Genomic DNA, 22,015 nt, shown 5'->3' on the forward strand with positions numbered 1-22,015 from the left:
CTATCATAAATTATTCTGCCATGAACATAAGGATGCATGTATCTCTTTGAATTGGTGTTTTCATTTTCACTGGATAAGTATCTAGCAGTGGAATTGCTGGATCATATAGTAGTTCTATTTTTACTTTTTGATGACCCTCCATACTACTTTCCACAGTGGCTGCACTAATTTACATTTCCACCAACAGTGTACAAGGATTCATTTTCTCCACTTCTCCACATCCTTGCCAACACTTTTTTTTTTTTGTCTTTTTGATAATACCCAATCTGATAGGTGTCAGGTATCTCATTATGGTTTTGAATTACATTTTCCTGATAAGTAGTGATGTTAAACATCTTTTCATGTGCCTGCTGGCCATCTATATCTTTGGAAAAATGTCTATTCAAGTCCTTTCCCCTTTTTTTAATTGGTTGTGTTTTTTTAATATTAAGTTATGTAAATTCTTTGTATATTTTGGACATTAACTCTTGATTGGATGTATGATTTGCAAATACCTTCTCCCATTCAGTAGGTTGCATTTTTGTTTTGTTGATGATTTTTTCTCTGTACAAAACTTTTATTTTTATTTAGCTTTTGTTTGTTTGTTTATTTATTTATTTATTTATTTTAGCTTTTGTTGCCCTTATATGAGGAGACCGGTGCAAACAAAGATTACTGATGCCAAAGACTTACTGCCTATGTCTTTTTCTAGGAGTTTTATGGTTTCCAGCCTTAACATTCAAATTTATCTTTGTATATTGTGTATGTGTGGTTCTCTTTAAACATAAATATTTTTTTCAAGATTTTATTTATTTGAGAGAGAGAGAGCACAGAGAGCACATGTGTGAGTGGTGGTAGGGGTAGGGGGTAAGGAAAGAATCCCACACAGACTCCACACAGAGCACAGAGCCCAATGTGGGGCTCCATCCCACTATGCCAGGATCACAATCCCAGCTGAAATGAAAAGTCTGATGCCCAACCAACTGAGCCACCCAGGCACCCCTAAATTGAACATTTTCTTAATGCCAAAAGATAATCTTCAGTCAATTGCTTGAATTTACTGTGCAAATATAAAATCAGACATCATACTTACAATGTTAGTGAATTAGTATATTCCCTAAGTAAAATAACCTAAGAGTTTCCAAAGAAGAGGTGGAAAGAATATGAGACATAAAAACCCAGGAATAAGTATTTGGGGAGCATTTTGGCAAATGAGAAACTGGAGTATTATAGGGAATGAGAGAATTGGGGAAGACAAGAAAAGAGACATATCTGAACAAATGTTATTTATCCCCAAACTACCTGATTGGTTTTAACACTCATAAATCATTCAATATAAATTACCTTACCACTTTAATAGAACAAAGAAGAAAAGACAAATTATTATTCAGCCTTCCAAAATTCCAATCTCTGTTTTCTTAGTGGGACTACCATGTTCCTCTTGGGCTCTTCCTCTTCCTGTATTGCAGCTGGAAAGTACCTCTAGGCATAAAGCCAGGACTATTCTAATGCTCATCTCATTTGTTTTCATTCTCTTAGGGATCAAGTTTCTGTGCTGTATCTTGTCTAATGCCCCAAATCTTTGCCTCATATATTTTGTCCAGTTTTCTAGTTGTTACAGTAGGAGGATAAGTCTAATTCCAGACACTCTCTTATGATCAAATAATTACATTTTCAAAAAACTGCTGTACCTGCCATGTAGAATAGGTTGTGGGAAAGTATGCATTATAGACAGGGAAATCAGTAAGGAAGCTAGCATAGCAAGCTGGTGGTTTGGATTTGGAAGGTAGTAGTGGAAATGGAAAGTAGACCAATGAAGCATGTTTTTCAATTGGAGTTACAGCATTAAGTAAGGTATGGGTATAGGAAAGGGGAGGAAAGAAGTATCAAGGATGAAGTCTAGGTAGATGTTGGTGCCATAATGTAACGTCGAAGATATCAGGAGGAACAGTTTTGAGTGGTCTGGAAGGATGGACTACTAACTCTTTCCCCTCCTGCTGCGTCTCTAGTATTTCACTGCTCATTCTCCAATTCTGCCTCACAAAAGTCCAACAAATTATTTGGTAGTGGGACACCTGGGTGACTCAGTGGTTGAGCATATGCCTTTGGCTCAGGTCGTGATCCTGGGGTCCTGGGATTGAGTCTAGCATCAGGCTCCCCACCGGAAGCCTGCTTCTCTGTTTGTCTCTGCCTCTCCCTCTTTTTTTCTCTCATGAATAGATGAATAAAATCTTTAAAAAACAAAATTATTTGATAGAAACTCTTTTTTGGGCTAGTGCGAGGGCATGGAGAATGAGAAAGGAAGTGACAGTCGTATCTTTTTATTTAACCCATGCATGTAGGATTAAAAACATAATTGATCTATACAAGGAATGAGTTCTTAAGGACCCTGCGTATGTCCAAAATGATAATTTATATCATCTTGGATTGTATATCTAAAGCCATGAATAAAGGAAAAGACACAGTTGGTACATAGAGTATAAAACACAAGGATCTCGGGCAGCCCGGGTGGCTCAGTGGTTTATTTAGCACTGCCTTCAGCCTAGGGCCTGATCCTGGAGATCCAGGATGGAGTCTCATGTCAGGCTCCCTGCATGGAGCCTCCTTCTCCCTCTGTCTGTGTCTCTGTCTCTCTCTCTCTGTGTCTCTCATGAATAAATAAATAAAATCTTTTTTAAAAAAACAAAAACCACAAGGATCTCTGGTAGAAAGGATAACAACAAAGATCAAACATAATTTTTATAAGAAGGAAATCATTCTTATTCAGTTTCTTGCTAAATAATCACTTCTATCACCTCTTAAAATTAGTTCTTATCCTTTCAGTAGAAACATAATAAGGTATAGTTCAAGCTTAAAATGATTCTACTTCCCTCGGGACAACAGAAGCCCTTGGAAGTCTACAGAGGTTGATCTTCATACAAGTCAACATCCTGTCCGAGCTCAGAATCACACTCTATTGGCTATGCAGGACTGGCCCAAAGGAATGCACCCAAACCCCATGGAGCCAATCAAATTCCTGGGGAACCTAGAATTTAGAATTGGTGTGCAGAGATGATAAAATAAGTTAATGTAAATGAAGAAACTAAAACACAACTGTAACATGTAGGCTTAGGAACTACAGTGCAAGAAGAGTAGGGCTTTTTCCATATAGACTAGAGAAGCAGAAAAGGTAGATATGCAGAAAAAAAAGAGAATGGAACAGATACTAAGAGAGAAGTAGAGATAAAAAGTTTAAAAAGCAAAGATAAAGAAAGTCTTAACACCTTTCCAATTCCTGGCTTCATTCCCTTTCTGAGTCTTTGAGTTGCCTGAGATACCCCGGTATCTTTGTAAGAACACTTTCCATTTTTGCTCAGACTAACTGAAGATGGTTTCTATTACTTAAAAGCTAAGATTCTTGATTCAAACACATTTCGATTAAACACATTAAAACATATCTTGGGCAGCCCCGGTGGCGAAGCGGTTTAGCGCCGCCTGCAGCCCAGGGTGTGATCCTGGGGACCGGGGATCAAGTCCCACATCAGGCTCCTTGCATGGAGCCTGCTTCTCCCTGTCTCAGCCTCTCTCTTTCTCTGTGTGTCTCTCATGAATAAATAAATAAAATCTTTAAAAAAACATATCTTGATTAAAATACATTTCTCCTATACCAGATTATAAATTGAGTATAGTACAAATTAATTTGATTGGTTAACTGATTAATTTGGGAATACGATTTGCATTATATAAACCATTATTGGTTTCTATAAGGGGAAAAACTCTTGCATTGACAAGAATGTAACCAGTATATGTTAAGGCAGGAGGTAGCATGGTATTTGAGGAAAGGGAAAAATCTAGGGAATAGAGAATCCTTTGATAGTATCTTCCGGCTCCTCAGGCTTCCTGAGCCATGGCCTTTGCTTGTCCTCTTCACTGCCCTGCTAGCATTCAGCTAGAAAATCTGCTGTTGAGGAAATCATAGTCTGGTCTTTCTAATTTGGTTAGAGCCCCGTGGCTTTCCTGGCTGACTCAAGCTAACCCCAGCTCTCATTAGGCTCACTAAGACTATGCTGGGACTTTCATCAATGTCTCCTGAGTCCTAACTAAGTCAAACAGAAACTGAGGGAAGCTCAGCAAAGCTGAAACTCAAAGTCTGTCCCATAGCATATTGCCCCATCAATTTCCTCTGATGTATCTGGATGCCTGTCCTGGAAGGCAAGTAGTCCAGTTAGTAGTGGGATGAGCAGTGAGGTGTGGGTTGCCCAGAAACCCACATGGAAAACCAGGTGAGATCCTTACTTATCTAACACAGAGAATATACACCTGTGATTGCTTTTGCTGTTCTCCATCTTACAATTTCTTATGGCTACATCTGACATGAGCTATGACTAGGTCTTTAATCTTTCAGAGTCCTTCAGCCAAACCTAACTATCCTAAGTGGAAGGAGTAGTAGCATCTAAATGGTTAATGCTTGGACTCTGGCATCAGCGTTCCAGATTTTGAATTCCGGTCACTCCCTTCTTGGATCTATAGCCTTAGGTAGGTTTCTGTAAAATGTCTGTGTGTCAGTTTTTCCACATGTTAAAATACAGGTTGCTAATAGTATCCTCCTCAGAGAGTTGTAATTAAAGAGCTCCACAACAGTGATTGATACATATTAAGTGCTCAATAAATGTAAGTTATTTTTGTTATGTCATTACCTTAGTCCTCCGGCCTCATAATTTAAATGAAACTGCTTTAATTTCCTTTAACAATATAAAATCAGATATCATACTGATAATTGTTTCAGGGAAAAATCTTCCTACCAGATTGTTATCATTGTTATATTCTGCTTTCCATTAAAGTTTAACAACATGGTAACAAAAGCCTTAATGATAGTAGCACTTAACATTTATTGACCATTTACTATGCATATGGTTCTAAGCTAAACATTTCATATCCATTAGTTTTTTTTTTAAGATTTTATTTATTTATTCATGAGAATACACAGAGAGGAGGGAGAGAGAGGCAGAGACACAGGCAGAGGGAGAAGCAGGCTCCATGCAGGGAGCCGGAGGTGGGACTTGATCCCGGGTCTCCAGGATCAGGCCCTGGGCTGAAGGTGGCGCTAAACCGCTGAGCCACCCGGGCTGCCCCATGGCCATTAGTTTAATTAATTTTCCCAACCGCCTTTTCAGGTAGGTACTATTACTATCCCCATAGTAGGTTTCTGCTAAGATTTAGGCTATAAAGAAAACAAATTTAAAACTTGTTAGCTTGTTCTTAACTACGTAAAAGGTTTGCTTTCTTTTTTCTTTTTAATTTGGCAAAGTAGTGGGTTCTTATCTTCTGTTGGAATTTTCTTATTTGATACATTAGATTTTTATTTATTTATTTATTTATTTATTTATTTATTTATTTATTTAATGATAGTCACACAGAGAGAGAGAGAGGCAGAGACACAGGCAGAGGGAGAAGCAGGCTCCATGCACCAGGAGGTCTCCAGGATCGCGCCCTGGGCCAAAGGCAGGCGCTAAACCGCTGCGCCACCCAGGGATCCCCATTAGATTTTTTTTTTTTAAAGAGCTATAAACAGACCTAAGTAAATAAATAATAGCTGTTTCAAATGAGGTTTAATTTATGTATATGCTGAAACATTATTAGGAATTTCTAATGATTTTTCAAAGACAAGTTGGATCTTACAATTCAAGCTTTCAAAAACAACTTGATTTTTTTTTTAAGGTTTTATTTATTTATTCATGAAAGACACAGAGAGGGAGAAGCAGGCTCCCTGCAGGGAGCCCAATGCAGGACTCATCCAAGATCCCGGGATCACACCCCAAGCGGAAAGCAGACGCTCAATCGCTAAGCCACCCAGGCGTCCCAACAACTTGATTTTAAACAGAATACTTAACCTGTTCAAGAAGGTTTGTAAAGGAACTCAAGAAACATGAACTTTTATTTTTTTCTCTATAAATTTTTGACATTTATCTACACATTATATGGTATACAATTTTACCAATGAAAATACTAATAATTATTTCATATAAAATACTCTTTGTACTTTCACAATTACCTGTTAAGAAGACTCTCTACTTCTTGAACTTCTGCTATGGGCTCTTCATTATCAGAAAGGAGACGAGCTTGAAATTTTCTGTCTTGGAAATCATACAGCATCACAATAATAAGACTGCTCAAGTGATCTGGCTACCAAGGGGAAACACACATAAAGAAAAGTATACAAACAATATTTAATAGCATTATTTTCCATTCCACTATTTTTTCATAGTCTGGTTGTATTGAGAGACAGAGAAGGACTTCCAAATAGAAAAAAAAAATCCAGTAAAAAAAATAAACCTCTTCAAAGAGACAATTTTTGCTATGTCATCACAATGAAAGTACTAGGATTAGAACTGGAAGTAGGAAAGAGTTCAGGATGTGTTTTGAAGAGGCCTCAGCATCAAGTAAACTAGTTTTTATTTTAATCTAAAGGCTTGTTAGTGCTTTCTAAATAACAATCATGAGACAGCTAATGATGTAAAAGTTGTCTACTTACTATTGTGGTACTTGGGAAGATATAGCTATCTATTAATATTGTTTCCAAAATATCTTGAACTGCAAGACAAGGAAAAAAATCTGTTACTGAAAATACCAAAAATGAAAAAGAAAACTTTGGAATCAAAATATACTTTAGACAATACCACCAATTGTTTTTACTTTCATATCTAAAATATATTTCAATTCCTGACAAAGACTCACATGATGAATACTTGTCATCTTTTTGAATCCGGAACCCTTGGGATCTAGGTACCACACAAAATCCTAGTCAAAGGAGCATTTTTGGAATAGTTAAAGCAGTAAAAAAGAATTCCAACCTTTAGTTCATATCCTTTATAAAACATTAATGAGGATCTAATTTAAATGTCATCATTTTTATATTGCTGGATTGATTTGGTAATATTTTATTTAGTTTTGTTCCATGTTATGCTCAAGAGATATTGGTCTATCATTTTCTTTTCTCATAATATCCTTATCAATGTTGGTATCAGGGTTATACTGGCCTTGTAAAGTAAGAGGGAAGTGTTGCCTCTTCCTACATTCTTTCAAAGAGTTTGTCATAGGTCAGTATTATTTCTTACTGAAATATCTGGTAGGACTCACTGGTGAAGACATTGTGATCTAAGACCCAAATGACAAGGAGTTAGCCATGGAAATGTTGTTTCCACACACATTAAATGACCCATTTAATCTAAGACCCAAATGACATGGAGTTAGCCATGGAAATATCTGGGAGGAGAGAGCATTCTAGGCAGAGATAATTGCAAAGGTACAAGGTGGAAACAAGCGGACATGTTGAAAAAGCTCCACGGGGTAAATGAATGTTCCTTTTGTTACATCATGTGACAAATGCTTTATATGCATGGTACACTTTGAATTTCAGTTTTTTATTTGGGAGATGGGAAAACTAAAAAGAAGTTTTAGACTAATAGAGCACAGACTCTAACTTTCATAGGAAATCCTTTGGAAATCATTATCCATATTTGAGCCACCAATTACGGTTGTATTATACAAGGCAACATTTCACTTATAGGGAAAATAAGGTTTAGTTTTACACCTAAGTACATGAAAACCAATTCCTATCTACTTCATAGGTTTTCAGCATGGGTCCCATTTCATCACAGAAAATCGAGTCCTCATAACAATGAAGGAGTTCTAAGGAAGCAGACCTGCACAGGTCACAGAATTTTCAGCAACGGAAGTGTTTTACTCCTTCTTAGGATACAGTGAAACACTCCTATTTCCTAAGAAGGAGCAAAACACTATTTCCTAAGAAATAGAAGAGGCAGAATGAAATAATGATGATTTTGCCAACATTGCATTTTTCCTTTTAGGGCTCTTGTCAAAACTGGTAACATTGTTGGGCTGCCTTTGATGCTGTGCAAAATGCATCATCTTTGTGTATCTACAATTTACATAACAATCTCACGTAGTAATGCCAACATTAATAGTACCTGTATACTTTAGATGGTGCTTCCTACGTGCTATACCTTGTTCTAAACGCTTTTCATATGTTCACTGAACTCTCATAACAACCCTATGAATTAGGTATCTATCATCATTATCTCTATTTTATTGATTAGGAGATGAGGAAAAGAGTATGGTTAAGTACTATGTTCGTAATCACACACCAAATGGCAAATCAGGGTTTCAGACCCAGACAGTCTGGCACCAAAGTGTCTGCTCTTTACCACAACATTATGCGGCCTTTCTTCATCTTCCTCTTCTAACAAACCAGAGTGGCTAAATAAAACACATTGCCAGTGACTAATTTGAGTTATCAGGATTTACTTGATGATTGCAAACCTTGCATATCCTACTGGCATGGCCCAATAACTTGCATTATTCCCTGTTCCCAACTAATTAAAAGCCTGTTCTCTTTAATGGGTTGAAAAGAACTCTTCATCCCCATTCTTCAGGTTTTCAACATGGAGGGATCTTCCCCAGAGAAACACCCTTTGCCAGTGTGTCTGTGGAGGTGCAGTAGAGAGATCTACACTTCTTCACAGGTTAGATGAGAAAGTATTCGGTAGATAGTATTTGCAAACCTCTGGACTAGAGATCTAAAGCCATGTCCCCGAACACATTTTCTTTTCTCTCTCTCAGTTGGTTCCAAAATCAAATGTGAAGGCAGAGCACTATTTATTGGAACCCTAAGATTCACACAGCCCATCTTGTCATCCCTCTGGCTCTGGAAGAAAGATGGAAGATGTCCCTTCTTTTGATTCTCCTCTATGTTCTCCCTCTTTTATTGTTATTATGTTCTCATGGAGTTTCCTTCATGTGAGGGATCTCTAGAATCTTCACTTCAAGAATGTCAAGGGCATCGTATAATTATATATAATACCATTGGCTCAGTTTGTGTGGGTGTGGAAGGAGAGAAACAATAAAACTATTTAAGGCTTTTTTGGCAAAACTAGAAAGAATAGCCACTAACATTCTGAAAGAATATTTGAGAAACATAAATACTAGGGGAAGGAAGCTGGCATCACCAAATACAAAAATCATTATATAATTAAAACAACACACCATGGAACCCTAAAAAACTAGGATTAGGGATGGGGTTGCTATTCACTTTCCAACCAGATGAAACATCTCCTCTTTTTAACCTTCTTTCTGCTAGTTCCTTAGGTACATCATTTAATCTCTTCTTGAGCTTCTCTCAATTTTTTCATCTGCAAAATCAGAATCTTACATCTCAAAGGACTGGTATATCAAATGACAAAGTGTTCTTTTAATTACAAAGAGCTATGTAAATATAAGGTATTATTATTGTCATTCAAGAAAATTGCTTTAACCTCTTCCATGAAACCAAAGCTTAAAGGGTTATTGATCTAGATCATTTTTCTAATGAATACAATCAAGAATTAACTCAGCAGGCGGGGCACCTGGGTGGCTCAGTCCACTAAGCCTTCCACTCTTGATTTCGCCTCTGATCCTCATCTCAGGTTCTTGGGATCAATCCTTAGCCCTGCATCAGGCTCCATGCTCATTGGGGAGTCTGCTTCTCTCCCTCTGTCCCTCTCCCAATTTGGACACGTATGTGGGCACACAAGCTCTCTCTCTGTCTCTCTCTCTCACAAATAAATACATAAATATCTTTTAAAATTATTATTATTATTATTTATTTACTCATGAGAGACACAGAGAGAAAGAGAGAGAGGGAGAGACACAGGCAGAGGGAGAAGCAGGCTCCTTGCAGGGAGCCCGATGCAAGGCTTGATCCCAGGTCTCCAGGATCACGCCCTGGACTAAAGGCAGCACTAAACCACTGAGCCACCCCGGCTGCCCTCTTTAAATTTTTTTTTTTTTTTAATTTATAATAGTCACATAGAGAGAGAGAGAGAGAGGCAGAGACACAGGCAGAGGGAGAAGCAGGCTCCATGCACCGGAAGCCTGATGTGGGATTCGATCCCGGGTCTCCAGGATCGTGCCCCGGGCCAAAGGCAGGCGCCAAACCGCTGCGCCACCCAGGGATCCCTTGGCTGCGCTCTTTAAAAAAAAAAAAAAAATTAACTCAGCAGGACTGAGTGGCCAAACCTTGAACATTCCAAGGAAAGATACGGCCCTCCAAGCTCCTGGGAAATAACCTCTATAAGCCTTTGAAATATCTTCCCTGATGAAAGTGTCCTTGTGTACACGGGCATTGGGCAAAACAGCATCAGTGTGGCCTCTGGAAGAGCTAGAGATTGAGTAAGGTCAGCCACAAGAGCACTCCTTATCTACATGACTGATCCCAATAAACACTGTGGACAGCAAGGCTTGAATGAACTTCCCTATACTTCAATACTACCTTCTACACACTGCAATACTTCATTCGCATTGTCGTACATTGTTGCTAAGAGAATTAAGCATTGTCCGTGGACTCCATTGGAAAAGAACAATAAGAAACTTATATCAGGTCTCCTCTAGTATGTTTATATACATACATATATATAAATTTATATATTTATAAATATAAAAAGGTTATGTACTTTTTTCTAGTGTTGATTTTAAATAACCTCCACTGTAATACACTATACCCATGAATATAATAGCTTTGCTAAGTTCTGTGAGTCCTTCCAGTGAATCATTGACCCTGAGGGTATTCCTGGGCACCCCATCTAAAATTACTAATTCCCAAAGCCATAACCAAAATATACATTAAGCATTTACTAGGTTTTTCAGACAGAGTTAGAATATTCTGAAATGAGCAGATTAATGCCACAGACAGTTCCTGGAACTGAAAGTTCACCAACTATTATATATACCTAGAAACGCTGGAGAAAGAATGAAGTCAGGAATAAGATCAATAATTTCAGGGAAGGGATCCCTCGGTGGCGCAGCGGTTTGGCACCTGCCTTTGGCCCAGGGCGCGATCCTGGAGACCCGGGATCGAATCCCACATCGGGCTCCCGGTGCATGGAGCCTGCTTCTCCCTCTGCCTGTGTCTCTGCCTCTCTCTCTCTCTCTCTCTCTATCATAAATAAATAAAAATTAAAAAAAATAAAAAAATAATAATAATTTCAGGGAAATCTTCAAGTGTTCTTTTTTCTTTATGGTTCATCAGTCTATTTCTTTTTTTTTCTTCAAGATTTTATTTATTTATTCATGAAAGACAAAGAGAGAGAGGCAAAGACATAGGCAGAGGGAGAAGCAGGCTCCTCATGGGAAGCCTGATGTGGGACTTGATCCCAGGACCCCGGGACCACGACCCTCTGAGCCCAAGGCAGACGCTCAACTGCTGAGCCATCCAGGAGTCCCCATCAGTTTATTTCTTAAGAAATTGTTTTCCAGATTTTCTTCTTTAATATTTAGAATTCCTTGAAACATCCAGAGATTCTTTGAAAAAACAAATTAGCTGCTAGTACTCTACTTCTTTGACAAAAGTAAAACTTAAAAGGAATAGGCTACTCTTCATTACCTTCTTTAACAGAAAATTGACTTTGGGGCTATTTAGAAAAGCAGGAGTAGTGGTTGTCTTCATCTTAAAAAAAACAGACTGATGGGCAGCCCGGTTGGCTCAGCGGTTTGGCGCCGCCTTCAGCTCAGGGCCTGATCCTGGAGACCTGGGATCCAGTCCCACATCGGGCTCCCTGCATGGAGCCTCCTTCTCCCTCTGCCTGTGTCTCTGCCTCTCTGTCTCTCTTTGTGTCTCTCATGAATAAATAAGTAAAATCTTTAAAAAAAAAAAAAAAACAGACTGAGCCCTTTACACCTTTAAAAGGTTAATCAGATAAATACACATTCTGCTTTGAAAGAGCTTATACACAAAGGACATCAACAAAAGAGCAAACAATAAAACTGAAAAACTTATAATACAACCAAAGGAATATACTTAACATTTATATAATTAAAGGAACTTCCTCTGTCATTTTTTCCTTCTCCTTGTACTTCCACAGGAAAAGGTAATATGATCTAAATCATCTATTCACAAATTCACCAATAAAAGGGACCATTACCCAAGCTCTCTTTAGTTTGTACATTAACCTTTTCAGCTTTATTGCTCTTATAAAACCATAGAGAAAAAAAATCCTGAATTTTCTTTTCTGAACTGTGATTCCCTGAACCTATACTGTACAAGCCAAATGTGAGTTTATAAAAATATCATGTGAAAGTATTGGTAGGACACTGATAATACACAAGATAAAAGTGAAATGCACAGAGCATCCCATATTTTAAAGAAAAATATCAGGCTCTTAATTATCTTGGAAACCTAATGCATTTAGAAATTCTGTTTTCATTTTATTTGAACATTCAGAAATTATTCAGATAATAATTTAAGCAAGATAGTTTCCTTATAAGAAGAAAATAATATTTGTACCAAGTAAACAACCAAAGACATTTTATTTTAGTATTTGCCCTTATATCAGAATTAGAATTTTAAAAATGAACATTTCAAGCAAAAGCAAGTTTATAAAGGCCTATGACAGTACTTTATCTGACTGGGATTTTCTGGGTCATTAAAAAATATCAAATAATCACAAGGCCCTTCATAAAAAGAAATAAAGACTGAGAAAGATAATCTAGTACATATATCACTATAGCATAACCATCTAGTTAATGCATTAAATTTATATAGAATAATTTCAAGTTTTTAATATTGACTTTTAAAGGTAGGATTCAATATTCCATTAGGAAAACAAATGGTCTATAATAGAATTTTGGCATTAACATTAAATACCAGCTAATTAACACAGATGCCCAGTCTGCCTTTCACTGTTGCAAAGAGAAAAAGATGTAAAAATGTTCTTTTGACTCATGATTTAAAAGCACACCTTGGTCTTGAAAACTACATTTTTTAAAGCAAATGGAAGGAACGGATGAAACAATCTAAAGATTACACTGGAAAAGAAAAAATGGTAAATGGTTAAGACATTAAAAAAAAAAAAAAAAAAGGGATCCCTGGGTGGTGCAGCGGTTTGGCGCCTGCCTTTGGCCCAGGGCGCGATCCTGGAGACCCGGGATTGAATCCCACATCAGGCCCCCGGTGCATGGAACCTGCTTCTCCCTCTGCCTGTGTCTCTGCCTCTCTCTCTCTCTCTGTGACTATCATAAATAAATAAAAAAATTAAAAAAACAAAACAAAACAAAAAAAAAACAAAAAACAAGCAAGAGAAAAGAAATAAAAACTAAAGAGAAATTGCTTCTTAACATCAAATTTTCTTCCTTGTTGATAAACTCCTGGCCCTAGAGTTGAGCTGTATCATGTCTGGAGACTACCAAAAATATATATTCACGTCTCAGTAATTAATGGGACATTTAGTTCAACTGAACAATTGTTAACTGCTTATGTGCAATGATGAAGGCCCAATACGTACTAATACCAAGGAAATACATGAAAATTAGTGTTGCCCTTTCAAGCTGTCTCTTTAGCAAGGCCCAGGCTCATTTCAGCCATGCTACTAATACTCCAAATATTTCCGGAACTTCTTTTTTGGAACTATATTCAGTCAGTTTACAAATCAATGTAAACATTAATATAATATAGTACAATATATTATAAATTATAAAGTTTATCACCAGTACAAAAACAAACATCTCCAGGGACACCTGGGTGGTTCTGTGGTTGAGCGGCTGCCTTGGGCTCAGGTCATGACCCTGGGGTCCTGGGATGAGTCCTGCATGGGGCTCCTAGGAGGGAGCCTGCTTCTCCCTCTATATCTCCACCTATCTCTGTGTCTCTCAAGAATAAATAAAATCTTTAAGAAACGAAACAACACCTCCAGACCCTTTTGACTGTTGCTCTTACCAGCTCCCAAACTTCAGGCTACAGGCTTTGAATGGGATCATCTTAAAGGGGTGGGGGGGGGCTTGATTTAATATTCATTTTTAGTATGTTGTATCTTTTCTTCTTATTCCATCTCTGTTCCTCTCCCCCACCCTCTTACTGGTTTTTACGTTTGTTAAAGTTTATACACTAATATACAAGGTGTAAACACAGAACACAGAAAATGCAAAGAAATAACCCCAGGAGAAGGAATGCGTACTTGGCTACTTCAGTGGATTCCTAATGCTTCCTGTTAATGAAATGGTTTCCTTGTTCCATTTAATGACTGTGCATTACATCTATCTTAGGACGGGCACCGTGCTAGGCCCGAGCAAATCTGCAGTTGGGGGGTGGGGGTGGGGCCGGGGGACAAAAAACAAAAAACAAACAAAAAAAAAACACACAGTTGTGGCCCTGAAAGAGCTTATTACTTTCCTGGAACTCTCCGAATTCCTTGACATTTGCAACTGACCAGATATACTTGTGCGTAAAAACAAAACCTGGCGTGCAGGAGGGGGGCTGCACGCCACGGATTCTTCATCATCTTCCTGTAAGCGCTGATCTTTTTTTTTTTTTTTTTAAGACTTTTATTTATTTATTTTAGAGAGAGAGAGAGAGAGAGAGAGGCAGAGACCCAGGCAGAGGGAGCAGCAGGCCCCACGCAGGGAGCCCGATGCAGGACCGGATCCCGGTCTCCGGGGTCGCGCCCTGGGCCGAAGGCGGCGCTAAGCCGCGGAGCCTCCCGGGCCGCGGGCCGCCGGGCGCGGAGCCTCCGGACTGGCGCTACTCACACTTCAGGGCGCTGAAAGCCAGCTCGTAGGACGCCCGCTGCAAGGATTCGTCCTCCGACTCGGGCAAGGACCGCAGGGGCTCATCCCCGTACTTGATCAAGACGTGCTCTGGTGACTTTTCGAACCGAATACCCTGAAAAATGTTTGCTGCCGTAACGTAGACGGAGTCCGGGAAGCCCGTGCTCTCGGGCGCCCCGGCGGAGCCCGTGTCGCTGCGCGGGGCGCGGGCCGTCAGCGCCGGGTCCTCCGCGCGGGGCTCGCGGGGGCCGCGGGGCTCGGCCGCCCCCGCGCCTGCCGGCGGCGACGCCAGCTCAACTACCAGGTCGATGCTCCCCGGAACCGTCTTCCCCGCGCCTGGAGCATCGCGTCTGTGGAAACAAGCGGTGATCTCGGTAAGTCCCCGCGGAGGCGGGACCCACCTGGCCGCCCGTCTCCGTCGCGGCGCGCAAGGCGGCGGCGGGACAGGGGGCACCTGCGGGCGGACCCAAGCGTCGCGGAGGGGCGGGGGGCGCAGGCGGCTGGGGAGTCGCCTCCCGAGCCGCCCTGCCCGGGGCCCGTCGGGGGTGGCGCTCCCCCCGCCCGCCGCACGACGGCCCTTACCGCAGGCGGCGGAGGTCTGCCGGGGCTCGGGGGCTCCGGGGCTGCGGTCGGAACGGCGCCCTCGGGGCCGCGCGAAGGCAGTTTGGTTCCGAGGCGGCCTCGCCCGCCGGCCTGGTTCGGGGCCGGGGCGGTGGCGGCCGCCGGCGCTCGCTTCGCTCGGGTTCCCGAAGGCGGGGCGCGCCGTCGGGCCTCTCCGTGTGTCCTGCGCGGCGGCCCCGGGCGGACGCGGCGGCGGAGCGCGGTAGAGCGCGGCGCGGGGGACCGCGGCTCAGGCCGCGCCGAGGGTGGGTCGGCCGGCCGGGGACCCGCGTCTCCATGGCAACCGGACGCCGCTCGAGGGCAGTTCCCGCGGGATTTGGCGGGCGAGCGGCTCCGCCTGGGTGGGAGTTCGGAGACACCTGTTCCCGCCCCCGCTGGGGGCCCGGCCGAGACCCTTTGCGCGCTTGGCCCGCGCGGGCCCGGGTCCCCGACTCTCCCAGGAGCTCGGGCTTCCCCTGCTCCCGGACGCGTCCGGGGCGCTCTCCTCGAAAGCAAGAATTGTGTGTCGCTGACGGCACCCGCCTTGGCGCCTGGGGCGCTGCAAACGCTCCAACAGGAAGAGTAGAGAGCTCCCGAAGCAAAAACCAGACAAACAAAAAAAAGGCGGGGAGGGGGAAAAGACGAGCCTGCTTTATTTCCGTACTTTTTAGGACGACGAATATCATGCACTCTTCCAGGGCGACTTGCGTTAAACGTCTTTGCCAACTGAAGGCCAAGTCCCTCCTTTCCAGGAATTGCCTGCAAAGAAAGACTTGGCTGAACTGGACCGACAGACTATCAGATTAACCTCGCTGCATCCCCCAATGATAGCATGCAAGTGGGAGCAAATACAGACCCCCCCAAAAAGTGTTTTAATACGGCTTCTTTAATTTTTTTTAATAATAAGTTTATTTTTTATTGGTGTTCAGTTTGCTAACATACAGAATAACACCCAGTGCCCATCCCGTCAAGTGCCCCCCTCAGTGCCCGTCACCCAGTCACCTCCACCCCGCGCCCTCCTCCCTCCGGCTTCTTTAATTTTTGAGTCCACCTAGGGAACTCCTTCCTACTCAGTCTTTGAAAACTCAGTGCAAACATTGCCTCTATAAATCCTTCCCGATGCTTGTATCAGAATATAAATTTAGCCACTGGGACAGAGACCCAGAAGAACCCATTGGCTTCAACAGAGCAAGTTTATTTCTCCCCTAAAGTCCTGTTGGCACAGGGGTTCTCCTCCACAAAGTTGTCAGGGACCCCACTCCTATTTTACGGGGCATGTGAGGGCTTTGCTCTTGTCAGTTTAGTCCAGGGTGGCTTACCGCCAGGTCCATTGCCAGCCAGGGGTTGAGGAACTAGAGGAAAAGGAGGGCATGCTCATTCCTTTTTCAGGGACATAACCTGAAAGGTGCACACATCTCTTGGCCAGAACTCAGTCACATGGCATACCTAACAGCAGAGAGGGTTGGCCTATGTGTCCATCTAGAAATCAAGGAACTATCGCTATGGAAGAAGGGGAGGATGGTATGGGGAAATGATTAGCAGTCTCTGCTACAAACCTCTGTCTCCCACCCCTTCATCCACTAGTGTACTCAACTTCCATTATTCCCAGAATGTCAAGTGTTGCCTCTTCTATGTCCCCATAACACCTTTTGTTTTTATCTTTTTTTTTAATTTTTATTTATGATAGTCACACAGAGAGAGAGACAGAGAGAGAGGCAGAGACACAGGCAGAGGGAGAAGCAGGCTCCATGCACCGGGAGCCCGACGTGGGACTCGATCCCGGGTCTCCAGGATCAGGCCCTGGGCCAAAGGCAGGCGCTAAACCGCTGCGCCAGCCAGGGATCCTGCCATAACACTTTCTACATGCATGCATGCATTCCATCCATAAAGTTAACAAATAAACATTAAATTCTTACCATGTATCTGGCACTATGCTCAGCCCTGGAAGTAATAATGAATGTATGGAAATGATCAGGCACCTTACCCTCAAGAAATTAATGAACAGATGTACATTAGCACCCTTCAATTTGTATTATAAATATTTGTGAGCATACTGTATTCCTCCTCCTTCTCCCACCTCCCTACCATGTAGCCCATAAAACACACACTCTTGGGCAGTCCCAGTGGCTCAGCGATTTAGCGCCACCTTCGGCCCAGGGCCTGATCCTGGAGACCCGGGATCAAGTCCCAATCGGGCTCCCTGCATGGAGCCTGCTTCTCCCTCTGCCTGTATCTCTGCCTCTCTCTCTCTCTCTCTCTGTGTGTCTCTCATGAATAAATAAATAAAATCTTTAAAAAAATTTTAAAAAACACTCAAATACTTTTATTAACTCGTTTTATTTTTATTATATGTAATATTTTATTCCCAGATATTAGTAAAATATCATTGTCACACACACATGCACAGAAGATTACAAATATGAAGATGCCTTAGGGGTCAGGTCATGATACATTTCACTATGCATCACCCGGTACACAGTACAATCTGCTGAAAATGTGAGGCAAAGCTAGCTATCAACTTTAAAGTACTATTAGTCTTTCAAAATGTAACTGAGGAGGCTCTTATTTTCCACGATAGGTCAATGTTAAGAGACAACTCACGATATTGAAAATGAAACTTAATGAGATTCTCTATCCCCAAAGTAAAGCTTAAGCAAAGAGTTTTGGGGGAGTGAGTTCATAGTTACTGTTTGTTCTAATTGTGTGTATAATCCTCTTTACCTCTCACTTCTGGTTAATGGTCTCATTGTGGACTTAAATCTCAGGGAGGACGGTTCAAAAGTCGCCGTAGAGATAGGTGTGTGGATTCAACTGTTGTGAAAGCAGGGCAGTAAAAAATGTGGTCTTTGTTTAAGTCACTCTTTGTAATATGACCAGAACATTAAATCAGAAATAGTGTAGAAAATTAAAAGTTAGTTACCTGGAGCTTTCTACCAAAAGAACTTAGAGGAGTGATTTTCTTTCCCCAGGGGGTAGAGTATTTGAAATATTTGTAAATTAACATTCCTTGCATTTGACTCAGAGTAACTAGTGTAAAGTAGGTATTTAAAATATATTATCTCACTTGCTTCAAGTTAATCCAGGCCTATAAACTGTGCTCAGCTTCATTGAAGCTTGTTATAGAAATATAAAAAAGCGTATGAAACAAAGAATTTTATTTTATTTTTTTAAAGATTTTTTTTATTTACTTATTTGACACAGAGTGAGCACAAGCAGGGGGAGCTCCAGGCAGAGGAAGAGGGAGAAGCCAACTTCCCACTGAGCAGGGAGCCCAATGCAGGCTCCATCCCAAGACTGGGATCATGACTTGAGCTGAAGGCATACCCTTAAAGGACTGAGCCACCCAGTTGCCCCAAAACATAAAGAATTTTAACTTGTGTTTTTAAACACAAAACTCAATTTATAATTATTGCCATTTAAAAATAAGTCTATTTTCTCTGCAATATTTTTTTCCTTATTCTTTTGTATTTTATAAAGATACCTAGTGTTCCATTGTGGACCTAAGCTATATCTAACTAGGAACTTTGGGGTACAAGGGCAGTATTAGGAGCCCTATTTGTCTGAGGATCCTCAGAACCTCATGGGTAAACTGCGTCTGATTACTGATGGTCAGGTACTGAAATATTCTATCCCAGAGGAGGAGAGGGCGATGAATGCCCCCAAAAGACAGGAAACTACTCACTTTGAGGTGGATAAATAGCATCCTCTGATGCTGGGTGAGAGTTGGTATGAAGGAATACTTCGCATATCTTAGAGGGTAGCATTACTCAAGTGTCCTCTTGCCCAATCCCTGTGGAAACTTGTCGCAAATGACTTGAAATGGTAAGATGATAATGCAAAGATCACTTTGGGAAAATCAAAATATGACTGTGGTTCTTTAACACAAGTCCATCAAAGATTAACCAAAAGAGCTATAATCATTTGAAAAGGAGGGGGAAAATCTTTCTTAATTAAGAAGCAGCAGACAACTGGGATGGAGCTGAGGCAAGTGGAGAGGTGAGGCAAGTGGAGAGGAACAAAAGTCCAATAACAGTCCATAACAGTCCTTATAACAGTTCATAAGCGGCATCCTTAGAAGCAATATTCTGAAATTTAAAAGCCAAATATGCCAACAACTAAGGAAGAGTTGGAGTTACCTGGGGTGCAACAGGGAAAGAGGTTCAGGAGGTCTACTATTGGGGCACCTGGGTGGCTCAGTCGGTTGAGCTTCTTCCTTCAGCTTGGGTCATGATCTCAGGGTCCTAAGATCCAGCCCCACATTGGGCTCCCTGCTCAGTGGAGAGTCTGCTTTTCCCTCTGCTCTGTCTCTCCCCACTGCTCATGCTCTCTCTGTCAAATAAATAAATAAAACCTTAAAGAAAAGAGGTTCATTTCCCCAGGCTTGATTACCTTTGGTGGCCCCGGAGAAAAGAGGTTACAATAGACAATCATCATAATAGATTGCACCAACACAGTAGTTTTCCAGATGTGGTCATTCAAGTACCACTTTTGTGGGTGATTTTTCCACATCCATATACTACTATCCATACTATTTTCTCAATTTTTTTTTTAAAAAATCAAGATCACAGCTTTACTTTAATAGAAAACTGTGAATGGAAAATCAGCATCATTTGACATAAATGAAAATAATCACAATGAAAGCAAAATAATACTATTAAATTCTAGCTAGAAACAGTGTACCAGCACTCCAGGCCTAATGTTGACTGCTCTCAGCTAAAAAGGAAGATGAGGGGCGGCCCAGATGGCTCAGTGGTTTAGCGCCGCCTTCAGCCCAGGGTGTGATCCTGGAGGTCCGGGATGGAGTCCCACGTCAGGCTCCCCACATGGAGTCTGCTTCTCCCTCTGCCTGTGTCTCTGCCTCTCTCTCTCTCTCTCTCTCTCTCTCTTTTTCTAATAAATAAATAAAAAAATTTTAAAAATAAAAATAAAAAATAAAAAGGAAGATGGGCAATGTTAGAGAGGTGTTAAACACCAGCCCAAAAATGAGATTTTCTCCTTGTCAGAAGACTCAAAAGAGCCTTGGATAAAGCAGCTTTCTGTTATGTATTTGTTATTCAATACTAATTCAGGATATCACTTTAAATCATCTCCCATACCTTTGATGGTGCTGGCTCTGCACTGAAGAAACTCTGTGTCAAGAAATTTGAATTCAAGCATTATATGAAAAATGCTTCTTCTGAAACAAGAGGTAGAAAATACAAGAAATTCATAACTGGCAAGAAAGACATTGGAAGGGGCACCTGGGTGGCTCAGTGGTAAAGCCTTTGGTTCAGGGTGTAATCCCGGGGTCCTGGGATTGAGTCCTGCATCAAGCTCCCAGCAAGGAGCCTGCTTCTGCCTGTGCCTAAGTCTCTGCCCCTCTCTCTCTGTGTCTCTCAGGAATAAATAAATAAAATCTTTAAAAAAGAAAAAAAAAAGAAAGACATTAGAAGGATCTTGTGTCACAAATGAACTCAGTCTGCTTACATGGCACAGTGGTAGTGGGAACTTTGAAACTAGATAGAATTAAAAAGAAAAAAAAAACTAGGTAGAATTAGAAGACTAGTTTTTTAGTCCTAATGTTGTCATGAATTAGTTACATAACCCCAGGCAAGTCTCTGTTTTTTATATTTGTTTCTTGATATGTTGAAGTCCAAGATTTATTTACTAAGAAAAAAGTGAGTGAAGAAGAGACTGAGAAATATAGGCAGTCAATAGGGGAAAGATATTTAAGTACCTTTTAAAAATAATATTTATTTATCAGTGTTTATTTAAAATATCTATTCAAAGGGTTTTTTTTTTTTAAGCAAAGGTAGGCAGAATGGAGGAATAAAAGGACCAAGACATAAGATATACAGAAAAAAAAAAGAAAAATGGTAAATATAAATCCTATCTGATCTGCAATTGCATTAAATGTAAATGGATTAAATACTTAACTAAAAAGCAGAGGTAATAGAATGGATTTAAAAATCCAACTATAGGACAGCCCCGATGGCTCAGCCATTAGCACCACCCTCAGCCCAGGGTGTGATCCTGGAGACCCAGGATCGAGTCCCACATCAGGGTCCCTGCATGGAGCCTGCTTCTCCCTCTGCCTGTGTTGTGTCTCTGCCTCGCTCTCTCTCTTTGTCTCTCATGAATAAATAAATAAAATCTTTTTAAAAATCCAGCTATATGCTGGCTGCAAGAGGCATATTTTAGTTTCAAACACACAAATAGGTTGAGAGGGAGAGGATGAAAAACTATAGCCATCCAAACTAGAACCAAAAGACAGATCGAGTGGCTATACTCTTATCAGACAAAATAGACTCTAAGACAATTGTTCTAGAATACTTTTTCCTAGAAAATAAGTCTTAGACTTGAATACATCAAATTATTTTGGCATTGGCAAAGGGTTAATAAAATTGTGGCAGGTCTAAAAGTTCTTTTGAATCAATGATTTCATTGGAGCTCTGGATGTGTGTTTTGGATCAAAACAAAACACATGCCTCAATGTTAGAATATCATAGCAAACCAGACTGCATGGAAGAGGTAAAGGTATGGTTTTTATGGCGATCCCTGACCTAATGCTCAGAATACATAATCTAATGGAAATGTCAGAGTCACTTTACAGTGAGATTATATGTATTGCCTTAGCATTTAAATGCTTGAGCAAATATAAAAGAAACAAATATTAAAAAGTAAATTTTCTTTTTCATATTTGGAAGTTAAGAATCATGAAGAGTTATATGAAATGGTGAGAAAGGATATTTTATGCTTTTATATAACTAAATAAAAACTTCCCACTCCCCCACAAAACTAACCCAATCACACCAGACCAAACAATAAAAACTCTGAGACAATAAGGACTCCACACTAGGTTTGAGTATACTATCTTATTCTAAAC

The 22,015-nt window shown here is 40.9% G+C and overlaps 1 protein-coding gene across 1 annotated transcript in view; it reads right to left on the reverse strand.

Moving 5' to 3' along the window:
* NSUN7 (NOP2/Sun RNA methyltransferase family member 7) overlaps positions 1–15,749 on the reverse strand; it is a 60,771-nt gene extending 45,022 nt beyond the window's left edge. Inside the window, exons 1-4 of the mRNA XM_072737811.1 lie at positions 15,133–15,749; positions 14,533–14,900; positions 6,491–6,549; positions 6,011–6,141 (exon numbers count right to left, since the gene is read on the reverse strand). Of these exons, the coding sequence (XP_072593912.1) occupies positions 6,011–6,141; positions 6,491–6,549; positions 14,533–14,900; positions 15,133–15,449 (875 nt within the window). The 5' untranslated portion in view covers positions 15,450–15,749. The remainder of the gene's footprint in view (positions 1–6,010; positions 6,142–6,490; positions 6,550–14,532; positions 14,901–15,132) is intronic.
* Between the last annotated feature and the right edge of the window lie 6,266 nt (positions 15,750–22,015).

This window comes from Vulpes vulpes, chromosome 14 (assembly GCF_048418805.1).
Source record: "Vulpes vulpes isolate BD-2025 chromosome 14, VulVul3, whole genome shotgun sequence".
Classification (NCBI taxonomy): Eukaryota; Metazoa; Chordata; class Mammalia; order Carnivora; family Canidae; genus Vulpes; species Vulpes vulpes.